Source organism: Heterodontus francisci, chromosome 2 (assembly GCF_036365525.1).
Source record: "Heterodontus francisci isolate sHetFra1 chromosome 2, sHetFra1.hap1, whole genome shotgun sequence".
NCBI lineage: Eukaryota > Metazoa > Chordata > Chondrichthyes > Heterodontiformes > Heterodontidae > Heterodontus > Heterodontus francisci.
In genome coordinates, this window is record NC_090372.1 from 9,101,457 (window position 1) to 9,124,530 (window position 23,074).

The 23,074-nt window shown below is 41.9% G+C and overlaps 1 protein-coding gene across 1 annotated transcript in view; it reads right to left on the reverse strand.

Annotated features, from left to right (window-relative positions):
- The window catches only part of mrpl3 (mitochondrial ribosomal protein L3), a 64,267-nt gene extending 41,897 nt beyond the window's left edge, over positions 1-22,370 (reverse strand). Inside the window, exons 1-5 of the mRNA XM_068054251.1 lie at positions 22,254-22,370; positions 15,894-16,072; positions 12,430-12,521; positions 11,510-11,608; positions 1,899-1,998 (exon numbers count right to left, since the gene is read on the reverse strand). Coding sequence (XP_067910352.1) covers positions 1,899-1,998; positions 11,510-11,608; positions 12,430-12,521; positions 15,894-16,072; positions 22,254-22,327 — 544 coding nt within the window. The 5' untranslated portion in view covers positions 22,328-22,370. The remainder of the gene's footprint in view (positions 1-1,898; positions 1,999-11,509; positions 11,609-12,429; positions 12,522-15,893; positions 16,073-22,253) is intronic.
- Between the last annotated feature and the right edge of the window lie 704 nt (positions 22,371-23,074).

The following is a 23,074-nucleotide window of genomic DNA, read 5'->3' on the forward strand; positions in this document are numbered from 1 at the left end:
ATTAAAGCTACCAATTACAAATCATTGCAAATGATTCAAGCATCAAAGTCTGAATTATTAAAAAGGATAAACCACAAAGTTTGCATGGATCTTATAATTATTTACATTGCACATCATATTTACATTTAATTCTTTCCTAGTTTCTGTCACTAATTTTCACCTCCTAAAAGAGTTAACCCATAGCCAGAAAATAGTTCTGGGCCTCTGATTGCAATCCAATACCTTGTCCAGGTAGTCACAGCTTAGTAAATCAGAGACATTGAGGCCAATTATAGACACTGAACTACCATACTGTCTGAGATCAGCCCAACTCTGCAAGGACTGCAATCAAACCCGACAGCTAAAAGGCTAATATTCCTGCACCTAGCAGCACAGGGTGTTAAGCAGCAGAAAATTAACCCTGACATCTATTATCTCTAGCAGGGGAGCTAGTACTTCATTGTTCAAGTTGTGCCTTTTTTTTAAAAAGGCAGATACCAAGTTACACAGTGGGCTCAGTAGACATACAAGCAAGGGATGATCAAAGTTCAGTCCACAGGACAAGATGCTGCAGACTTGCATGATGCACCTTTTGATTAATTATGAGTTCTGACTTTTGCTCCAATTTCAAGTAGGTGTCCTAGGATATTGGACTTGTGTTTGTGTCAGCTGCTGAAGCAAAGTGTAACTGAACAATAGAGACTAGGAAAGCCTCTTGTTCAATCGCATTATGTGTGCTGAGTTAGCTAAAAGCAGGAGCATGCAAGTTGTTTATAAACGACAAGGGACCAAAATCACAACACCATCGCCATCATTTCCACCTGGCACCCATCAAAAATGAATAATGTCCGTGGAAACTGAGTTAAGTGATTACAGACCAACATCTTCACAGAGGAGGGGTGTGACAGCAACTCGATGGCTCATAACCTGCTGTGTACCTACACTGTTGTAGACCATTTTGGCCTGCAGCAGCAATCAATTTCCCTGCCCAGCTCATTTTGCGCTGGCCCAGCTTGTTCATATGAAACGAGCACAGAAATTCAACAGTGCTGAGCATTGTCCAAGTTGGGCAGATTTCAAACTTACGCCGCTGAATTTATAATAGGGTAAGCAGGAGGTTGGAGTTGATAAGAAAGGAGGGGACATAACTGGGTTACCATCCAAGAGAGGCCCCGCTTTCAATGCAGAGTTCACCCTTTAATGGCACCACAAATGCATAGAGAGATGGGAAGGGGGAAACCTTCAGGGGTCCTCCCTCCCAAATGCAATGCAGGGACTCTTGCTGGAAATCATGTGTACAAACATTGAGTAGGGGCAGCATGAACACACTTTTAATCAGAATGGTTTCAGAATGGATTTTAAAGAGAAAAGTATGTTTACGTTTCTATCCAACCCTCATTTTCAGTTACTTTTGCAATCAATTGTAAATCACTATTTTAAAATTACGCTTTGCTTCAGAACTGATTTTATCAATAGCTAGAAATTAATTCCTTCTTCCAAAAAAAAGCACCTTAGTAACTGAAAGTACAAATCAAAACCTTAACTGACTCAAATTTGCGATTATTTATTTATAACATACAATTGATACGATTTGGCTATTTCCATTGGATGATGAGCTATGCTGTAATTAATGTTGATTCTACTAACACTGCTGGAATGTTTACAAGCTACTTATACCAGAAAGGCAGCAAATGCTTTAATATACATGCCACCTGATGAGAATGAATAATCATTAGACCTGGATTGACCAACATACTGTTTAGTGTTACTGAAAGGAGAAAGCTGTATGTATGTGGTTTTTTTTTTACCCCTATGAGCATTTGGGACATAATGCCTCCACTAAATACCAATGAGGTCACATTCTTTGTCTGTCTTTGCCTATCACAAAACAAACGCACAAGTTCTGTTTGAGACATTACCTGGTTTAATGATAGCGTTTTCAGACACCCTGAAAGTTGTTATTTTCCGTTTTGGGGGTATCCCAGCTAGCCTGTACTTCTCCATAACAGACTCTGGTTTCTGCAGAAGGAAAAAAAATTAATTCACAATTCAACAACTACAGCCCAGATTTATATAGTGCCTTTAAACAATAAAATGTCCAAGATACATCACAGGACCTTTAACAAACAAAATTTGACACTGGGCCACATTAGGCGATATTAGGCTAGATGACCAAAAGCTTGGTCAAAGAAGTAACTTTTAAGGAGAATTGTCAAAGGAGGAAAGCAAGGAAGAGAGGTGGAGATGCTTAGGAAGGGAATTCCAGAGCGCAGGCCATTAGTAGCTGAAGCGTGGCCACCAATGGTGGATCAAGTAAAATTGGGGATGCTTAAGAGGTCAGAATTAGAAGAGCACTAATATTTCGGAGGGTCATGGGGCTGGAGGAGATTACAGAGATAGGGCGGGCCGAGTTCATGGAAGAATTTGGAAACAAAGCTAACACTTTGAGAGTCATAGAGTTATACAGCACAGAAACAGGTCCTTCGGCTCATTGTGTCTATGCCAGCCATCAAGCCTATCTATTCTAATCCCATTTTCCAGCACTTGGCCCATTGCCTTGTATGCTATGGTGTTTCAAGTGCTCATCTAAATACTTCTTAAATGTTGTGAGGGTTCCTGCCTCTACCACCTCTTCAGTCAGTGCGTTCCACATTCCAACCACCCTCTGGGTGAGAAAATGTTTCCTCAAATCCCCTCTAAACCTCCTGCCCCTTACCCTAAATCTATGCCCCCTGGTTATGATACCTCCACTAAACGTTTCTTCCTATCTACCCTATCTATGCACCTCAATTTTGTATACCTCAATCAGGTCCCCCCTCAACCTTCTCGGCTTTAAGGAAAACAACCCTAGCCTATCCAGTCTCTCTTCATAGCTGAAATGCTCCAGCCCAGGCAAGATCAAAGGCAAAATCAAGGTGCTGCTTAAAGGCAAATAAATATCGGTCAGTGAGCAAGCACAAGGGTAATGGGTGAACAGGACTTGGTGTGAATTAGGTTATCAGCAGCAGAGTTGTGAATGAGTTTAGGTTTATGGAGGGTGGAGGATTGGAGATCAGTCAAGAGTGTGTTGGAATAGTCAAGGCTAGTCATAACAAAAGCATTAATTAGGGTTTCAGCAGATAAGCTGAGGCAGGGCAGAATCAGTTATGTCAGAGGTGAAAATAGGTGGTCTTAGTGATGGCGCAGATATCTGGTAAGAAACTTATCTCGGAGTCAGATATGACGCCACATAAGGCAAATATGGCTTGTACATAGGGCATTTCTTGTTTGCACTTAACCAGTTCATTGGGTGACTGCAAGTGCATGTGAAGTTTTGGCTATTATGAAATTATTCTTCAGTACTGCTCTGCCCATTAATAAATCTACTATAATTAACATCAGATTGCATCATTTTTGCTACATTTAGTACACTAAGTAACACAGATACATTTAGTTCATTAAGTAACATGAATAATCTATCCACTGGAAAAAGGTGAGGTACGGCTGAAATTTAGGTTAAATCAATCAATTAGGATGCTTTTAGTATTATGTTCAAAACAGACTGTACCACTGAATTAGTAAACAAGCACCAACTCAGTGAACAAAAGCAGCACAGCACACTGGGATTGGATTATATTCAATACAGAGAAGGAAAAGGATTACAGTATTCCTTATTTCAGATTTTCAGTAAATGCAGTATTTTGCTTTTGTGTTACAGTATTCCCTCCTGTACTTAAAGAACACATCATAAATAATGATTGCTTAGGTGAGAGACTGGAGGACTGCTAGCAACTATGGAACTACACCATGCTGTGATGAAAGCACTTTACATCCTGTGTAAAATAGGAACATTTTCTAGAATGCAAATGAAAACTGTCTTTCCTTACTAAACTTCAAAATGGCAAAAGGGATGAAACTGATTGATCTGCTAATTACTCAGGTAAGGAAGCTTTATTACAGAATGTACATTGTTTAAAGGTTGGACAGGTGATGGACCCAGATGGTACGTGTCAAGTTCCTCATTAGTATGCCATACATTAGTCTTCATATAGCAATTCTGATTTTGGATGAATGCTAGAAATTGTACAGCTGTAATTTCCTGTAATCTTCAGTTTAATCTAAATAACAAATGAGCAGTGTGTGCTGAGTAGCCATTTCCAAATACAAACTTTGCAGCTACAAATTAACTATTTCATCTCCAAAATCTTTCAGGTTATTGAAATATAAGAAACATTATCTAAAGTGGATGCTTTTAATGTCTTGAAATTCAATTCTGAACTGATTTTTAAAATTTTTAAAAAATCATATCTTGCTGTGCCTTACTACTGCAATATATTAACTTAAAACGTAAATGACAAATAAATGAACTTGTTTTAATCCAAACGCAACATCTAACAGTGTGGTATTTATCACCTTTCAGAGTAGACATCAGAATGTGGTGAGCATTGCAAACGATCTCTGCTGCAATACACCTTAGTTAAGGGGCAATTATTAGACTTGTGGCATGTTTTCGCATTGGTCTTACACTGAAGGATTCACATGAGACAGTCTGCTTATGGAAACTATCCTTCTGCTTTGAAAATACAAAAGGACTGGAAGAATATTTCAATAGTGTCATCAGCAAGAATCTCCACTTTCAGAAGTAGAAGGGAGAAGCGAGTAAGGAAAGTAAGCAGAAATAATTAATAACTGTGCTCCTCCATGCATTCTTGACTTACTCATTAAACCACCAAGGGTTTCAGTGGAGGCAGGGAAGAGGAGAATCTCAATGCCTACTTCCACGCCAACAGCTGCATAACTACCTGTACAGTTGAAAACATTACCCTCGTCAGCTTTATAGTTTAGAAGCATTTCCTTGTATACTTTAAACGAAGATAGACTTGTATTTATATAGTGCCTTTTGTGACCTCAGGATGCCCCAAAGCACTTTACAACCAATGAAGTAGTGCAGTCACTGTTGTAATGTAAGAAATCCAGCAGCGCACAGAAAGCTTCCACAAACAGCAATGTGATAATGACCAGATAATCTGTTCAGTGACGTTGAACGAGGGTTTATGTCCAGGATACAGGGGAGAATTCCCCTGCTCTTCTCTGAAATAGTACTACAGAATCTTTTGTGCAGTTGGGGCCTCGGTTTAACATTTCATCCAAATGACGGCACCTCCAATGGTGCAGAATTCCCTCAGTACTGCAATGGAGCCTCAACCTAGGTTTTTGTGCTCAGGTCCCTGGAATGGGACTTGAACCTACAACTTTCTGACTCGGGCGAGAGTGCTACCACGTGAGCCACAGCCAATACAAATATATTACTGAAACCTATGCTACATCCACTTTTTCCAATTCTCCACCTATTGTAAAACGTAACTAGAGTCATATTCATGCAGCCAAGAATTGGTTGGCGTTTCTACAGTTATACTATGTTCATAAACAAAGACTGATGAGCATCTCTTGACTGACCTGAAGAGTCCAATGTGGAGCATAAGTTGGAGCAGTCAAAATGTATATCAAGTTTTCTTTGCAGCGTGAGTTTACATGGAAGTCAAAATGTGCAAAATAAAGTTTCCATATCGTTAACCAGGGTTCAGTACGGAGTGAAAAATAATGTAAAAAAAAAAGTAGCAAAAAACTGTGATGAATTTAAATCTGAAGCTGTCCAAAACAATTATGGAAAAAAAATTGAGAAAAAAAGCTGACTGATGCCAACGTGTGGTGGATTAGTGGATTTCCTTCTTAGAATTGGTCATTTCCTCCAAAAACTGGCAAATGTTTGATCACAATGGGGCCCTCTGCTTAGTATCAGCCAAGTGCTATGGACCTGGACCAAACCACATTGACAAGAGCAGAATAGATACTATGAAGGTGGACACTCTCCAATCCTACCCTAGATTGATTACAGAAGCAGACAGTAGGTGGTTTTGAATAATGATAGAGGGAATAAACTTGTCAGAAAAAACAAAACAAGGCTAAACCAATGAACAAGCAAATGTGGCAGCACAGTGGCGCAGTGGTTAGCACCGCAGCCTCACAGCTCCAGCGACCTGGGTTCAATTCTGGGTACTGCCTGTGTGGAGTTTGCAAGTTCTCCCTGTGTCTGCGTGGGTTTCCTCCGGGTGCTCCGGTTTCCTCCCACATGCCAAAAGACTTGCAGACTGATAGGTAAATTGGCCATTATAAATTGCCCCTAGTATAGGTAGGTGGTAGGGAAAATATAGGGACAGGTGGGGATGTGGTAGGAATATGGAATTAGTGTAGGATTAGTATAAATGGGTGGTTGATGGTCGGCACAGACTCGGTGGGCCGAAGGGCCTGTTTCAGTGCTGTATGTCTAACTAACAAATCACAGCTTACTTAGAGAAGATAGGGCAAATTTAATAATGAGGTTGCGTTGCTGGATACAACAGGATATAGCTGTGAATTAGAATGCAATATAAACTAAATGCTTGAACTAGACTGGTCTGATCACCCTGGGCCGATGATCTGTAGCTGCCTGCTCAGTCGAAATAAACTGACTGTTGGTGAGCAGACATATTTTTGGCTACGCAGCTGTTGCACATAAACATTTCTGTAATGTGCCGTGTTTATCTTCGCTGAACTAAGTCACCTGAAGTGAGATTTATGCATGTGGAGAAACTTGTTGCAACATAATTAATTCTTTGCACTAATTTGTTCATCGATGTGGTTAACAGTACTGACGCCAAGAGCACGACTTCCTAGTCAATAGGGAGGTACTTGATATAAAAGGTTCCCAGCACTAGCTGTCGTAACACACAGCAGAATGCTCAGTGACAGCATATATTACGGGAAGGAATAAAGTTCTACTGTTGAGAAGTTGGAACCCTCTGCACCAAAATGGGTGCACAATCACGAGACAACTAAATCACCGAAGCACAGACTTCAAGTTTTCACATGGAACTTGTCTTTAACATCTGTGAGGGAGCAAATTGGTATTCCGAGTTGCACTTTAAAAATTCCCTATTAGCAATTGCTCATGGCTTACTGTACTGTACCATAAAATAACTTCCTATGATTAGTTTTTACATTAATCTCTAACCACAGGTACGCAAATTGATCTGCACTTAAAGGTTGATTGCTTCTAATGACTATATTTTACATGTCAGTCTCTTTTCATCTACAACAGTGGGTACTTGAGCAAACAGAATTTTTCCAAAAAAAAAGACACACAATGCCAGTACTATGACGGTTCAGGCAAAGTAACCTCTGTCCTATTCCTGAGAAAACACGTTTCTGTAACTGCTAATTGCGAAACCAAATTTAAAAAACATGCACAAAATATAAATAGATCACTGCAAAACAGAAGCAACAGCATTTAAATTGTTTTATTGATGAGGAGTGGCAATTCACTATGTCTTACACAGATTGTGGAACTATTTCCATTATTTTGGCCAATCCAGAAGCCATATTCAATCCATTACAGATCACCCGGAAGCTAATTGCTCACACTGAACGGGGAATTACAAATTTTCTTGGGCTACTTGATGAACCATTTTAAAAGGATGTCATTATTTAAATTACTAAACCTTTTCAATGTGGTAATCTACAACAGCTATTGTGTATGAGAAATAGTTATGCATCACTACTATATTGAAATACACTATAATAAGATGGCACTTTAAACTCTGTGGATACAGCAGGATTTTCAATCTTAAAAATAGCACAAGCTAAAACTTACTGATTTTTCAATATTTCCTATCAGCCTATCTTTCACACTGAGAAACCCATAACTGTGCTGGCAAAAATGAGACTAATTTTGCATGAACCGGTGTCTGGCTTCTACATGTGCACAGCACGTCTTTACTAAAACATACCTCACTCTGCCCATTTAGCATTTTGGGGAAATTTTCATGTATCTAAGGGTGTTGACTGTATGAATTTCCTCCTTCCAAAAAAAAAGTGGGCAAGACAAATTGGGAAATTCTTGGTTTCATTCTGATAAATTACAAGGGTAGATTTTCCTGGGTCTGTTCCCTGGTGCAGTGGTCCACCTAGGCACAGCACACATTAGAGAATCTTTAAAGGAACCTGCTCAACACTCTCCTGATGTAAATTCATGGATGGAAAGCCAGGTCATAGAGTTATACAGCACAGAAACAGGCCCTTTGGCCCACTGTGTCCATGCTGGCCATCAAGCCTATCTATTCTAATCCCTTTTTCCAGCACCTGGCCTACAGCCTTGTATGCTATGGCGTTCCAAGTGCTTATCTAAATACTTCTTAAATGTTGTGAAGGTTCCTGCCTCTACCACCCTTTCAGGCAGTGTGTTCCAGATTCCAACCACCCTTCGGCTGAAATTTTTTTTCTCCCTCAAATCCCCTCTAAACCTCCTGCCCCTTACCTTAAATCTATGCCCCATGGTTATTGATACCTCCACTAAGGGAAAACGTTTCTTCCTATCTATTCCTCTCATAACTTTGTATACCTCAATCAGGTCCCCCCTCAGCCTTTTCTGCTCTAAGGAAAACAACCCTAGCCTATCCAGTCTCTCTTCATAACTGAAATGCTCCAGCCCAGGCAACATCCTGGTGAATCTCCTCTGCACCCTCTCCAGTACAATCACATCCTTCCTGTAGTGTGGCAACCAGAACTGTAGCCTAACTAGCGTGAGATCCTTTACAAGTGTACCCACTGACCGGTCCAATTTTCCAATAGTCTGTGCCCAGGCACAGACCCAGCAAAATCTCCACTATAGTCCCAGACACTTTTCAAAGAAAAGGGCAAATCACAGAATGGTAACAGAGTATGATGCAAGATACCATCCGATTCCATCTGAATTTTTTTTTTTGTTGACTAAACATTAACTTAATTGCAGCTATCATAAATACTCATAGCAAACATTATGAAAGTAACTCATTTTAAGACATGGTTCCATACTTAGGCTTCATTCACTCAATAGTTAGCAAGGAAGTCCAACAATCTAAGTGTACTGTAGTAATTAAACCTCCTCGACTTCTCTGCAAATGTCCAAATGCTGTCAGCACATCTACAGCAATGAATTCTATCTTAACATCTCCCAAGAATCTATAACCTCCTCCTTCTCCTTATATACATGCTCAGTGACATTCTCCACAGGCACTGGACTCTGTACTCCGATGACACCCAGCTCACTCGCTTCACCACTTCCACTGACTATGACCACTTCTGCACTGTCGAGACTGTTTGACTGACATCAAAGCATGGAAGGGACAACAAAATTTTCTCCAACTGAAAACGTGGAAACCAAGGCCAAACATTACCACCACCAGGTTCTGAAGAAGGGTCACTGACCTGAAACGTCAATTCTCTCTCCACAGCTGCTGCCAGACCTGCTGAGTATTTCCAGCATTTCTTGTTTTTATTACCACCAACCTGTTAATCCCCAACCACCACAAACCACACTCCCGTGCCACTAATTTCAATCCCCTCCTCAGGTATTTGCTGAAACTGAACCAGACCTTGATGAAAGATCCTCACCCTGAAATGTTTCTCTCTCTGCAGATGCTGCCAGACCAGCTGAGAATTTCCAGCATTTTTTGTTTTTACTTCATACTATGTGAAATCTTGATATCCCATTAGACCTAAAGCTCAGCATCAAACATCAAAACCTATTATCTCCACATCACCTGCCTCTGCCACAATCTCAACCCTGCTGTCACTGAAACCCTTATCTGTGATTTTATCACCTTTAGACTTGATTTCTCCAATATCTGCTTTATCATCCTCTATAAATTCCAAATTGTTCAAGATGCACTGTTCTACACTAACTCCCATTCGCCCATCAATCCTGTCCTTGCTGACTTACACTGAATTTTAAATCCTCACCAGTGTCTTCAAATCCAACAGCCTCGCCCCATCCTCTCTGCAAACTTGCATCTCCTTCAGCTCCCTGACTCCAGCTTTTTATGAATCACCCCTTCTTTCAGTCGCTTCAACCTTACTCTTTGAAAATCTCTTCCTAATCTCCTCCGCTTCTCCACATCTCTATCAGCTTAGAAAAATCTTCTCAAATCCTATCTATTTAGTCAAGCCTTCAGTCATCCCCAACTCATAGACACAAACTCACTGTCCATACCTTTTTTAATGTTTTACCTATATTCTCCCCCAACAACCAGTCCTTCCCCCTTAAAATGCCTTGGGGCATTTTGTACGTTAATAAATAAATGGTTAAATGCAAGTTATCACAAGCAACAACAGATTTTATTTTCAAAAGGCAATAAAGCTGTTTCCAAACATGCACTTCCTATGGAAATGTTTAGAATAGGTTGGGAGGCACTGAGAGTGTTATCACCTCAAACGTGGTGAATTAAAAAAATATTTAGCCTTACGTGGACAACCCTCTTACATTTCAGGCTTCTCTTCCCTTTCCCACAGGGTGCCTTCTCTTCCCATTCGAATGAATTGCAGTGAGCTCCTGCCTCGAACCCTGATAGGAAGGCTGGCTTCTGTGGGTATCGCCTCTGCTTATCTTTTCAGATACCTGTGATTCCTGACACTTACTGGATCAGAACTGTTACCTGAAATTGGGAGCATCCATGTAAAGTGGTGGGCAAATTTCAAATGATTGCAGTTTTTGCATATTTCGCATATATGTTTGGATTTTTGTATATATGATGCACTGTGGTTCATTTTGCTTGCTGTACTCTTTGTATCACTACATCCATTTTAACCACAAAAACTTTCATAAAAATGTCACACCTCACACCATACAAATGGTTTTACAGAAAACAAATACCAAGCATGAAAACCTTTTCAGATGCAAGCTCTGTACATGACTGGCATTAGAATCATACAAGGCAGCCATTCGGCCCATCATGCGTGCGCCCGCTCTTTGGTGCGGCTATCCAATTAGTCCTATTTCCCTGCTCTTCCCCGTAATCCTGTAACTGCTTTTCTTTCAAGTATTTATCCAATTCTCTTTTGAAAGACAATGCATTCCAGACCACAACTTGCTGCATAAAAAAACTGTTTCCTCACATTGCGTCTGGTTCTTTTGCCAATCTCCTTAAATCTATGTCCTCTGCTTATCGACCCTTTTGCTATTGGAAACAATTTCTCCTGGTTTACTCTATCTAAACCCTTTATGATTTTGAAAACCTCTACCAAATCCCCCATTAACCTTCTCTGCTCAAAGGAAAATAATTCCAGCTTCTCCAGTCTCTCCACGGAACTAAAGTTGCTCATCTCTGGTACCATGCTGGTAAAATCGCTCCTGCACCCTCTCTTAAGGCTGCAACATCCATCCTAAGTGTGGTGCCCTAAGGCAATGCTCAAGAATGCCAGCTCCAAAACACAAGCTGTATCAAAAGAAATAATTTTTTGGTTTAGAAAGGCTCGGGCGAGCTGCCTTTCCTGAGCTCACTACTGCAATGGGAAAATAAACTGAAGGTACTTAAAACAGTGGAAAATTCAGAATTTGGAATAGTCAGTCAGAGACATAGAGCAGTATAACACACAGCCATGCATGTTCTTTGCAGTCTACTCTGCATATTTACATAAATAGCTTATTTGTTAATGTATCAAGCCAAATAATAAAGCATACATATAACCACTTCCTTACATTAAACAGAGATGTATTCTTTCCACCCACTACCAGTGCAGGTTTCTTGCCGTCATATTGCTCTTTAGAAGTATATGATACAACATGGCAATCTAGCACCTGGAAAAAAACACATTGAGACAGCATTTTATTGAGGTAGTGTATTTATTAGCACCAATTCACTATAGTGAGAAAAACACATGCAAGCCAATATTAATATTGTACAATATGCTGTGTAATATATTTAATTAATCACTGCAAATTACCACCAGCTGTGAGAGACCTGTAAACCACATGAACTTTACTCCAGGACTGAATAATGAAAATTGCTTTTTTTCGGCTTCAATCTAAGTTTGAAAGGACAAAATCTGTAACTATATTTAGACAGATGTTTGATCTCTCAGGGAATCAAGGAATATGGTGAGCGGGCGGGAAAATAATGTTGCAGCCTAAGATCAGCCATGATGGTTTTGAATGGCGCAGCATGCTCGATGGGGCATATGGTCTGCTCCTATTTCTTGTGTTCTTAGACAGATACTGCTGAGGATTTTTCACAGCTCTGTTTTACCTGAAAATGGTACATGCTCACATTACACCTTTTCTCAAAAGTGACGACTTCAAAATCCTCAATAAAAAAAATGAGTAACCACTGCTGGGGTTGGGATATAATTATCAAAAGAATAGGAAAAGGCTGCAGAAACTATTTCAAAAAACTTATTCCAACTCACCCAATTAGTACATTTGTGTATGCGTAAATGTCTGGTTTTTTTTCTTTTAATGATTAGCGAGACATAAGTTTATACATTGAACAGTACTGCTTTGTATCTATCATTGCTTTAAGTACTCCATTCTGTGTTACTGCTCTATTCTCTCCTTCTAAAATCACAAAAGCCAAACTGACTTGATTAATAATGCCATTTATTTTCGTGCCATACTTTTACCTGAAGTAATGTGACTGCATGTTTCTCACCCGCTTTGGTCCACAAAGGCATCATCCCCAGTTTCATTGCAACTAGTCCGACCCTACGAGAGCCTTCAAAAGGGAGAAAGATAGACATGATTCACTTTTAACCAGGGAAGTCCCTCAGTCACAATTTCTTTACCTGCTTTACTGAACCACACCGGATAACTACCTGGGCAATACTTTTATTATGTAAAGATAAAATTAAAGCACTGAAATACCCTGACCCCTAACATAATTAGAATAGAGGAGCCATTTTGCAAAATCATGCACCTTGACCAGGAAGAGCACATCAGACATTTGAACGCATGCTTCCTATAACTTTCTATGATATTAATTGATGAAAAGTCATGGAACAGTACACCTACATTCCCAATACTACCCTCTCTAAAGTCAATGTTCCCCACCAGGAGCACAAGTCCTTAAAATTCTTTTTTAGATATTCCTTAAAATCCATACAATAAAACATTTCTCCATCGCTGGTCACTGAACTTTCAGACATTAATAGATCAAATAATACATTATAAATTAAAACTCATCCAGATTATTTCAAATATTTTCAGGTAGGATCCCACCAAATAATTATCAGCCTTCACTTTACTCAACTATCTAGAAACACTGGCAAGTTTAACCAAAGAGAAAACCGGCAAAGCTCAATGTCCCTGTTGTTCTCATTCACCTTCATTTCTCACTCTCATCTCTTTTACCATTCCTTCACATTTTCTCTTGCTTCTCCTCGCGTTCTCTTTTGCCTAATCCCATTTCCTTTGCTTCTGTTTACACAATAATCTTGAAAATATTTCCTCTCTCAATTCCTGCACTGACCATACTGCCCCTTAGATACTGTGGTGGTGGGAGGGAGTCAACAGAGGAAGAGACATATCAGGGGTCAGGTGGGAGGTGGCAACAGATTGCTTGGCAAGACACACCATGTAATATTCGACAGGGCACATACTACTGGATTGACTAGCTATAGAAGGTTTTCCTTATGTAGAATATTTATTCTGTTTACACAACAAAATACATTATTTTGTGATGAGGATTCATTTCTACCACATGAATTAAAAGGGCATAGAGCACCTTACCATTTCTTGCAAGAACAAATATGTAAGAATATAAGAAATAGGAGCAGGAGTAGGCCATTCGGCCCCTCGAGCCTGTTCCGCCATTCAATAACATTAAGGTTGATCTGTTCCCCATAAGCCTTAACTCCCCTATAGTTCAAGAATCTCTATATCTCAGCCTTGAATATGTTCAATGACTCAGCCTCCATAGCTCTCTGGCACACAGAATTCCAAAGATTCACGACCCTCAGAAGAAATTCTTCCTCATCTCCACCTTCAACATGATAGCTCTATTAAAGATATTATAAGAGCCCAGATTTTGTACATTTGCTTAGATGTTGTACGATTCCAAGTATTAAAGAATAGGCTAGCAGCTACTCTGTTTCTACTGTCCACTTATCAGCTTTATTTGCTTACATATCCTTATTATTTGATACTATGTACTACTTTAACAGTAGTTTGTATATCTTTCACAATACGGTGTGTGTGAGAGTGCTGTAATGGTACTACCCGTGCTAAATACAATGAAAATGGCACAACATTGTGGCAGGGAAGAGGGTGAAGATAGGGTACCACAATCACTAACAGTATACTATGCATGCATATTGCTCATTACATTATTCATTATATAAAGTATTTTTTTTAAAACATAAAAGGATATTTTCTTTTCCCTTTGGTTCTGTATACCAAATGCCAATTCCAGCTGAATACATATCGATAATTTACCCCCATACCTCTGCCAATGAGATTGTACAAACGGCCAAAAAGCATAAAAAGGTCCAATATGAATTCCCCCGCTTCAATTCCCCTTAGTTACCACGAATAGCTAGCCAGTCCCCTCCAGTATGCTTCTCTCAATCAGAATTACAAAAAGCTGCATTTATATAACCTCTTTATTGTTGCAAAGCCATCCCAAGGCAGTTCACAGGCATGTTCTCAGTCAAAATATGGCACCAAGCCACAAAGAGAATTAGGAAAGGTGATCAAAAGTTTGGTCAAAGTCATCAGTGAAGAGCTTAGTTTGTACCGACTGCGCAAAAACAGAAACTTCATGCTATTCAATGCATTTCAATGGTGAGGCAGACCTCGAGATGCTATCACACAGCCAACACCAAAGTGGCACAAGTCAGAGATCAACCTTTTGGATACCCCAAGTTTAATCGCACATCTGCCCCTCACCTGAAGTTAACATACTGTTTACATATAAATGATAGGGAACACCGTCACCATCATTATTTTGACAGCAAAATCTGGGCCAGATTCTCCTCCTTCGACTTGGCATCCATATTTATTAGATGAGATTTTTGTGAAGCACCTTGGGATGGTTTTCTATGTTAAAGGTGCTAGAAAAATGCAAATTGTCATTGGTTCTCATAGACTAATTGCCTCTTTGAAAAGATTTGTAGCCATGACATTCCTATGGACCAATGAGTTCTCCAAAAAGCAGTGAACACAGAAAGAGTACAGACACAAGATATACCTTTTCTTATTTTTGATTTTTTTTTTTACAAGTATCTTTGGTGTGTTTGATCTGTTCACAAACTTTTCTGGAGACTTTTTAATGGACAAAATGTTCTAATGAAAAGTCATATGCTGCACGGATACAGCATATATTCTGAAAGGTATGCTTTGCAAAAAATATTCTAACAGGTGATGTATTGGCAAGACAGGTGGACAAGTCAAACCTACATACAGATTTTTAAGATCTGCAAACTGATAACGTGAGCCATCTGATACTCTCCTTTCCAATGAAAATGTTGCAGATCTTTTGTATCATTGAAACATCCACAATGAGTATCTAGAGTGTGTACAGCTTTCAGTCTAGTAATTTTAATAACTTGCAAACACAAGCTGTATGTAGTCGTTTCTGAATACAGCACTGTGCTTTGTTACATTCATTTTACAGGACAACATCATTTACTGATAGACTTGATACAAAAGCAAAATACTGCAGATAATGGAAATCTGAAATAAAAACTGAAAATGCTGGAAACACACAGCATCCGTGGAGAGAAAAACAGAGTGAATGCTTCAGGTCGATAACCTTACATTAGAACACTCTGGATACACCTTTTGTCCATTAAAAAGTCTCCAAAAAAGTTTGTGAACAGATCAAACACACCAAAATAAGAGATTGCCTACAATGTCCTCAAAGATACTTGTAAAAAAAAAATCCAAAATAAGAAAATGTATATAAGGCACATCTAGAAATAAGTATTGGGCATCTGAAGCACTTGCCCCTGGAGTTATTTTGTTAATGGATGAAGACATAAAAAAATGTATTTGTAAATCCAAATTTTAAAAGATACCTTTAAAAATACACACAGAGTGAAGATATTTACACTAATTTCCTATAAAGTTGGATGCAGTTTTAACTAACCGGGCTCCCAAGGTAATCTGGGCCATGGCTCATCTTTTAATGGGCAGGATTTGCTAGCGGTCAAAGATTTATATTCTTCAGAAACCAATTTTCTTAAATGATGAATGTTTTCATCAGACAGATGCTCATGCCACCAGGTACTCTCTGAGTTTGTTCTAACAAACATGAATAATGGACATCTAGAAGAACAAAAACAGGACAAAAATGCATTTTTACTCAGACAATTCAAGGTACAATTGTACTGAAAACATTCTAGGAAACCTTTTTAAAGTAGTATTACTAATACCATAAGACCTTGTAAGTGAATACGTGGGAGAAAGTTGTGAGGCTACAATTGATGGATTCAGCTGATTTCAACAATAAATAAGTTTGTATTTCAAGTGGCTCAGTAATTATCACCTGAACCAAGATTAATTTTTCACCCTGTGCTCCTTGGTATCTATATGATGCTTTATATTATGTACCTGCAAGTATTAAAATTCTTACATATGCAGGCATTTCCTGTCAACTTTTCCATTCTATATTCCTGTGTCAACATTCATAATGGAAACGATCTATATAAACTGGTTAGTGCAATTACACCTTGCACCAGACCTGTGGAAATATGACAGGCAAGCCAGAAGCAGCGGCCCTGCAAAGAGTACAACTGGACAACTCGCCCAACTCTGAGTTGAAGAAGCTAAGTTTGGTGCTTTGGAAGCCCTGGTCTGCAGAAGAGGTACAGATGCAGAGAACGGTGAGTAGAGCTGGGGTGAAATAGAAAAATACACAGAAATTGCAACAACTCATGCTTACACAGTGCCTTTACAAATGGCAGCATCCCACAGTGCATCACAGAATCGTAATCAGACAAAATGTGACACCGCGCCACAGAAGGTGGTGTTAGGAGAGTCACTAAAAGCTTAAAGAGGCAGATTTTAAGGAATGTCTTAAAAGAAGCAAGAGGTGGAAAGATAGGAAAAGAATTCCAAAGCTTAAGGCCTAAACAGCTGAAGGCACAGCCGCTAATGGTAGGGTGAAGGGGGATACGTAACAAATAGATATGGCTAGCGGAATAGACCAGCAACTGATATCCTGTGGCTGATGTGATTGACAAGTGCTAGTTTAGCATTGCTGGGCTTTGTTTTATACAAGTATAAATTTAAACTTTTATTCGTCAAACATGATAAAGTGATCCTTAAGCCATGATGTATTAAAGTAATTAATCAGTGCCTAATTATTGTTTTGCAGCTGTTTGTAAGGATGTTTGTAAGGATGCGTGTAAGGAAATTGTTTAAACAGATGGGTTTTGAGTGACTGAATGAATAAGGAAGGGGGGCATGCCTTTGCAACTAATTATTGCATTATAGGTTGAGACAGGAAGGCATAGAAAGGGGTAGGTTTCTCAGAGTGAATAGTAAGCAGACTTATGATTAGGAGATCCCATGGTTGAACAAATGTTGACTGCAGGAAGAATTTGCTATGATAGGGTAACTGATACTTAGAAATACAGAATGATACAGCACAGATGACCATTCTGCCCATTGCGCCTGTGTCAGCTCTTTGGAAGAGCTATTCAATTAGTCTCACTCCCCTGTTCTTTCACCATAGCCTTACAAACTTTTTCCCTTCAAGTATTTATCCAATTCCTTTTTAAAAAGTACTATTGAATCTGTTTCCACTGTCCTTTAAGGCAGTGCCTTCCAGATCATAACTTGCTGTGTAAAAGAAATGCTCACCTAAAGGGTTTTTTTGTCCATCACCTTAAATCTACACCCTCTGGTTACTGACCTTTCTGCTACTGGAAACAATTTCTCCTTATTTACTCCATAAAAACCTTTTATAATTTTGAACACCTCTATCAAATCTCCTCTTAACACTCTCTGCTCTAAGGGAACAATCCCAGCTTCTCCAGTCTCTCCACATAACTGAAATCCTACATCCCTAGTACCATTCCAGTAATTCTCCTATGAACATTCTACAAGGTCTTGACAACCTTCCTAAAATGTGGAGCCCAGAACTGAACACAATATTTCATCTGGGGCCTAACCAGTCTTTTACAAAAGGTTGAGCATAATTTCTTTGCTTTTGTACTGCTATGCCTCTATTTATAATATTTGAAAGGATCCTGTATGGTTTTTTTTTTTTAAAACAGCCTTCCCTGGTAGTTAGTGATACAAATTGCAAGGATACCAAAGTGGTAATTCAACAAGAGAACTATTTCCTTAAATATGACATCCTTTCTTCATGCACTAAAGTTTGGGAAGTTGTTGGTGGAGCAGGATGCTGGAACAACGATAAGAAAATGTATCAAGAGGGTCCGCATCTAGACTGGCAGCCACAGTGAATCCTCCGCAGCAGAAATATCACGGCTGGCATGGCTGCCAGGATGAAGATAGTCACCATGTCCCAATTGACAAGGGTTGCCTCAAAGCAGCAGGTTCTCATACTGCCGTGGTAATTGTTGTTTTACATGAAGTTTGTCATAAATAAAGGTTACATTGATTTCTAAAATATGTATAAATGTAATTGTGTCTTATTCAAAAACCTGAACCCATGGTTAGCTAACAGGCTAGAACCCGAGAAACACAGTAGCCGAAAGGTCAGTAACCAGAAGATGTAGATTTAAGGTGATGGACAAAAAACCCTTTAGGTGAGAATTTCTGGTGGAAGTTACAGAGATAGGGTGGAGCAAGGGTATGTAGGGGTTTGAACACAAAGATCAGAACTTTACACCCAAGGCATTTCTGGAGCTGCAGCCAATGCAGGTCAGTGAGCACAGGGGTGGTAGGTGAATGGGATTTTGTATGGGTTACTCTATCAACAATTTTGGATGACCTGAAGTTCACGGAGGATGAGAGGTTGGTCAGGAAAGCAATGCAAGAGTCAAGTTTAGAGGTTGAAAAGTGAATAAGAGAGCTGCTTTAGCAGAAGATGGGCTGAGACAGTGATGGAAACAGACAGCATTAGAGGTGAAAGTCAGCAATCTTTGTAATGGAGACGATATGGGACCAGAAACTCATCGCAGGGTCAGAGATATCGAGGATGTGAACCACCTGATTTAGCACGAAATAGTGGCCAGGAAGGGGTATGGAATAGATGGAGAGGGAATAGTTTATGGGGGATGCTGAAAACAACAGCTTTCGTTGCACCAACATTTGGTTGCAGCTCATTCAAGTGTGCATAACAGACAAGAAGCGTGGCAACACAGAGGCGGTGGAGGGGTTGAGAAGGGTGGTGGAAAAAGTAGAGCTAGGTGTTGTCTGTGGATGTTTGGAGCCGGATGGCACAGCTTCAGATGATGTCGTCAAGGGGCAGCATGTGGATAAGGAATAAAAGGGGTTCAAACAGTGCGAGGGCAGGAAGAAAAGCTATCGCAGGAGATTTTCTGTCTATGGTTGAATAGATGATGAAACCAAGCAAGGGCAGTCCCATTCAGCTGGACAACAGAAAGGTCTTGGAGGAGGATGCGCTGGACAATTGTGCCAAAGGCTGCAGACAGGTCAAGAACGATGAGGGTTAGGGGACCATTATCAGTTACAAATTATGTCATAAATGACATGAGCCATTTCAGTGCGGTGGTAGGGACGGAAACCTGATTTAAGAGGTTCAAACATAGAGTTGCAGAAAAGATGGGCACTGATTTGGGAGACAACACATTCAAGGACTTTGGCAAGGAAAAGGAGATTAGAAGTGCAACAGTAGGTGGCAAGGACAGAAGGGTCAAGGGTGACATTTTGAGAAGGGAAGTGATGACAGCCATTTTGAAAGGGATGGGAATGGTATCCGAGGAAAGGGAAATATTTACAACGTCAGCTACCATGGGGGACAGTTGAATGATTAGCAGTTTACTGGAAGTACGGTTGAGAGAGGAGTGGATCTCATGGACAAGATAGGGCAAGAGAGGGCATGAGGAGAGGCAGAAGAGAAGTTGCAGGTTGAGGGCTAAGGGAGGAACTTTGACTTGGTAGGCATGGGGAAAGGAGGGATGTGGCAGCAGCAGAGACTAGGAAGTCCATGAGCTCATCACACTTGTTGGGAGATGAGGGGGGAGCGTGGAGGGGGAAGGGATGAGGGATTTCAGGAGACGGTTGGTAGTGCAGAACTGAAGCCAAGGTTATCTTTGCATTCCAGGATGATCCTGGAATAGTGAGGAGAGCTTATTGGTGCTTGATGTAGTCCAGCCAGATCTGCAATGAACAGCTGAGTGAGCTGTGTATTAAATAGGTACAAAGCTGTGCTCCTTGAACTTGAGGGGGTGAAGGTAGGGTCTATTAAGCAAGAAGGTGGATGGGAAAAGAGGTTTGGGAAGTTGAGATTGCTGGTCGTAAGGAGTCAGAGACGAGTGCTTTGAATGGAGACTTCAGAGAATGCCAGGAGAGGCAGACAGGGAAGCTGTAAACTTGTTCAGGAGGAGGGATTCAAGTCTGGGATGGTGGCAGCAGAGTAGTATGGTAAAGGAATAATGAAGGTTTTGATCATTGATAAGCTTGCTGCTCAGCATATAGCTGGGCCCATCCTACAGTTTGGGACTTTTCACTGCAGGATTAGAGTCAAGTGGCTAGAATTCCAGTTCGAATGACATCTCTGTAGCTCCCAACTACTCCATCAGCAAAGCCCTGTTTGGCTCAAATACCAGATTGACAAATTGCCACAAAGGATCAATTTTGTTCCAAAAACCACACCTCCAGTCACATTAACTTGAAAACACCTTGACCCTAATGAGACCTAACTTACCTCTGCCCAGGGGGAACAATTAGATCACTGGACAATTGAACAGAACAGATGTGAGTCCATTCTAGCCAGATAGCTGGTCCAGCCGCTCCTCCCAAAACTGTGCAATGCACTAAAAATAAGTACGTTGCGTCATTCTTCTGACCACATATGGACCCACACCGTACTCCAGTGAACCGTGCTTCTACCAATTGAAGATGAGGAGCCCCAAGAAGCACAGGCTTCAACTTATTTGTCTACAATACAAATTACTGTAGGGACCAAACCCTGGATATACGAGCCATCGTTCTCATACTCAGCCTCAAATTTAACACCTCTGGAAACTGTGAACCCAAAGTTTGAGATGTCTTATCCACCATATGAGCTGGTATCTGCAGTTTGCAGCCTACAACATGCCTGTCTCATTATCGTTCCAGCCTCCTTAATGTTGCAGGCAACCAAGTCCAAACTGTGTTGGAGCAAAATCATACAGTGCAGGAGGCCATTCGGCCCAGACTGAATGTGCCGACTATTTGGAAAAGCAAACCAAAAGGGATGGGGAGAGGGGTGGGATGGGGAGAGGGGTGGGATGGGAGGAGGGGGGGGGGTCCATCAGTCAGACCGTGGGGGGGGGGGGGTGGGTGCAAGGGTCAGTCAGTCCGAGCTTGGGGGGGGGGGGGGGGGGGGATGAAAGGTGGGCAAGGGTCGGTCAGTCCAAGCTTGAGGGGGGGGGGCAAGGGTCGGTCAGTCCGAGCTTGGCCGGGGGGGGGGGTTTGCAAGGGTCGGTCAGTCCGTGCTGGGGGGGGTCAAGGGTCGGTCAGTCCGAGCTGGGGGGGCAAGGGTCGGTCAGTCCGAGCTGGGGGGGGGCGCAAGGGTCGGTCAGTCCGAGCTTGGGGGGGGCGCAAGGGTCGGTCAGTCCGAGCTTGGGGGGGGGGGGGGGGGGGGGGGGGGGGGCAAGGGTCGGACAGTCCGAGCTTGGGGGGGGGGACCAAGGGTCGGACAGTCCGAGCTGGGGGTGGGGACCAAGCGTCGGACAGTCCGAGCTGGGGGTGGGGCAAGGGTCGGACAGTCCGAGCTGGGGGTGGGGCAAGGGTCGGACAGTCCGAGCTGGGGGTGGGGCAAGGGTCGGACAGTCCGAGCTGGGGGTGGGGGGGGGGGCAAGGGTCGGTCAGTCCGAGCTGGGGGTGGGGGGGGGGGCAAGGGTCGGTCAGTCCGAGCTGGGGGTGGGGGGGGGGGGCAAGGGTCGGTCAGTCCGAGCTGGGGAGGGGGGGGGGGGGGGCAAGGGTCGGTCAGTCCGAGCTGGGGGTGGGGGGGGGGGCAAGGGTCGGACAGTCCGAGCTGGGGGTGGGGGGGGGGGCAAGGGTCGGACAGTCCGAGCTGGGGGTGGGGGGGGGGGGCAAGGGTCGGTCAGTCCGAGCTGGGGGTGGTGGTGGGGGGGGGGCAAGGGTCGGTCAGTCCGAGCTGGGGGGGGGGGGCAAGGGTCGGTCAGTCCGAGCTTTGTGGGTGGTCGGAGTTGGGAAGGTTGTTTGAGGGGGGGGGGGGGGGGAAGAGAGGGGCCTTGCAGCCAAATCCTCGGCCTGTTTTCCCTCGTGCTGCTGCCTGCAAGAGAAACTGAATCAGACATCGCTCTGCAACATTAAAGCACAATCTGCAGAATCCGGATCAAACCTCTGAGGCCCGAATCCTCTGCCGAGAGCTTTAATCCCCAGCAGCAGCCGCCATCCTCCCGCCGCAGCCGCCATGCCACCTTCTGTCCGCCACCATTCAGCGTCCCCCAGCTTCCGGTGGTCCCTCTCTCAAACGCTCCGTCCGCAGCCCAACTCTTCCGTTCCGCTTTCCTTTGACAGCAGCATTCATGTCAAAGCCAAGCACTTCACTCATTGCTTCATCACACTTTATTTCGGAGAGTTATATGGAGTGAAATTAATTATAAAGATTAAATACCTACAGGTCTAGTCACACATGCTCCCAGGAATAATGTTAATCCAAAATAAAAAAGCTAAATGCTGCGGAAGTTGGAAATCTGAAATAAAAACAGAAAGTGTTGGAAATACATAGCAGGTCTGGCAGCATCCTTGGAGAAAGAAACAGAGTTAACATTTCATGTCAATGATCCATCACCAGATTAATGTTATTCACTTGGGAGTAAGAGTCCCTCTTTTCTAAGGTTTTTCAGATGCACCTCTTTTGATGTTTATCCTCTTGTACTTGCTTCCATAAGGTTTTGATATCAGTGCCGTTCATTGCTTAAAAGTTTCTGTTCTCTCAACCCTACTCTCAGTAAGCTGCTGACCTTCAACTGGCCTCCTTCTAGCTGGCATTGTTAATATTTCCCTTTCCTCAGGTACTGTCCCCATCCCTTTCAAAACAACTGTCATCACCTCACTTCTCAACAACGTCACCCTCGCCTTTTCTGTCTTGCCATGCTTCGAATCTCCATTTCCTCGCCAAAGTCCTTGAATGTGCTGTTACCTCCCAAATCTCTGCCC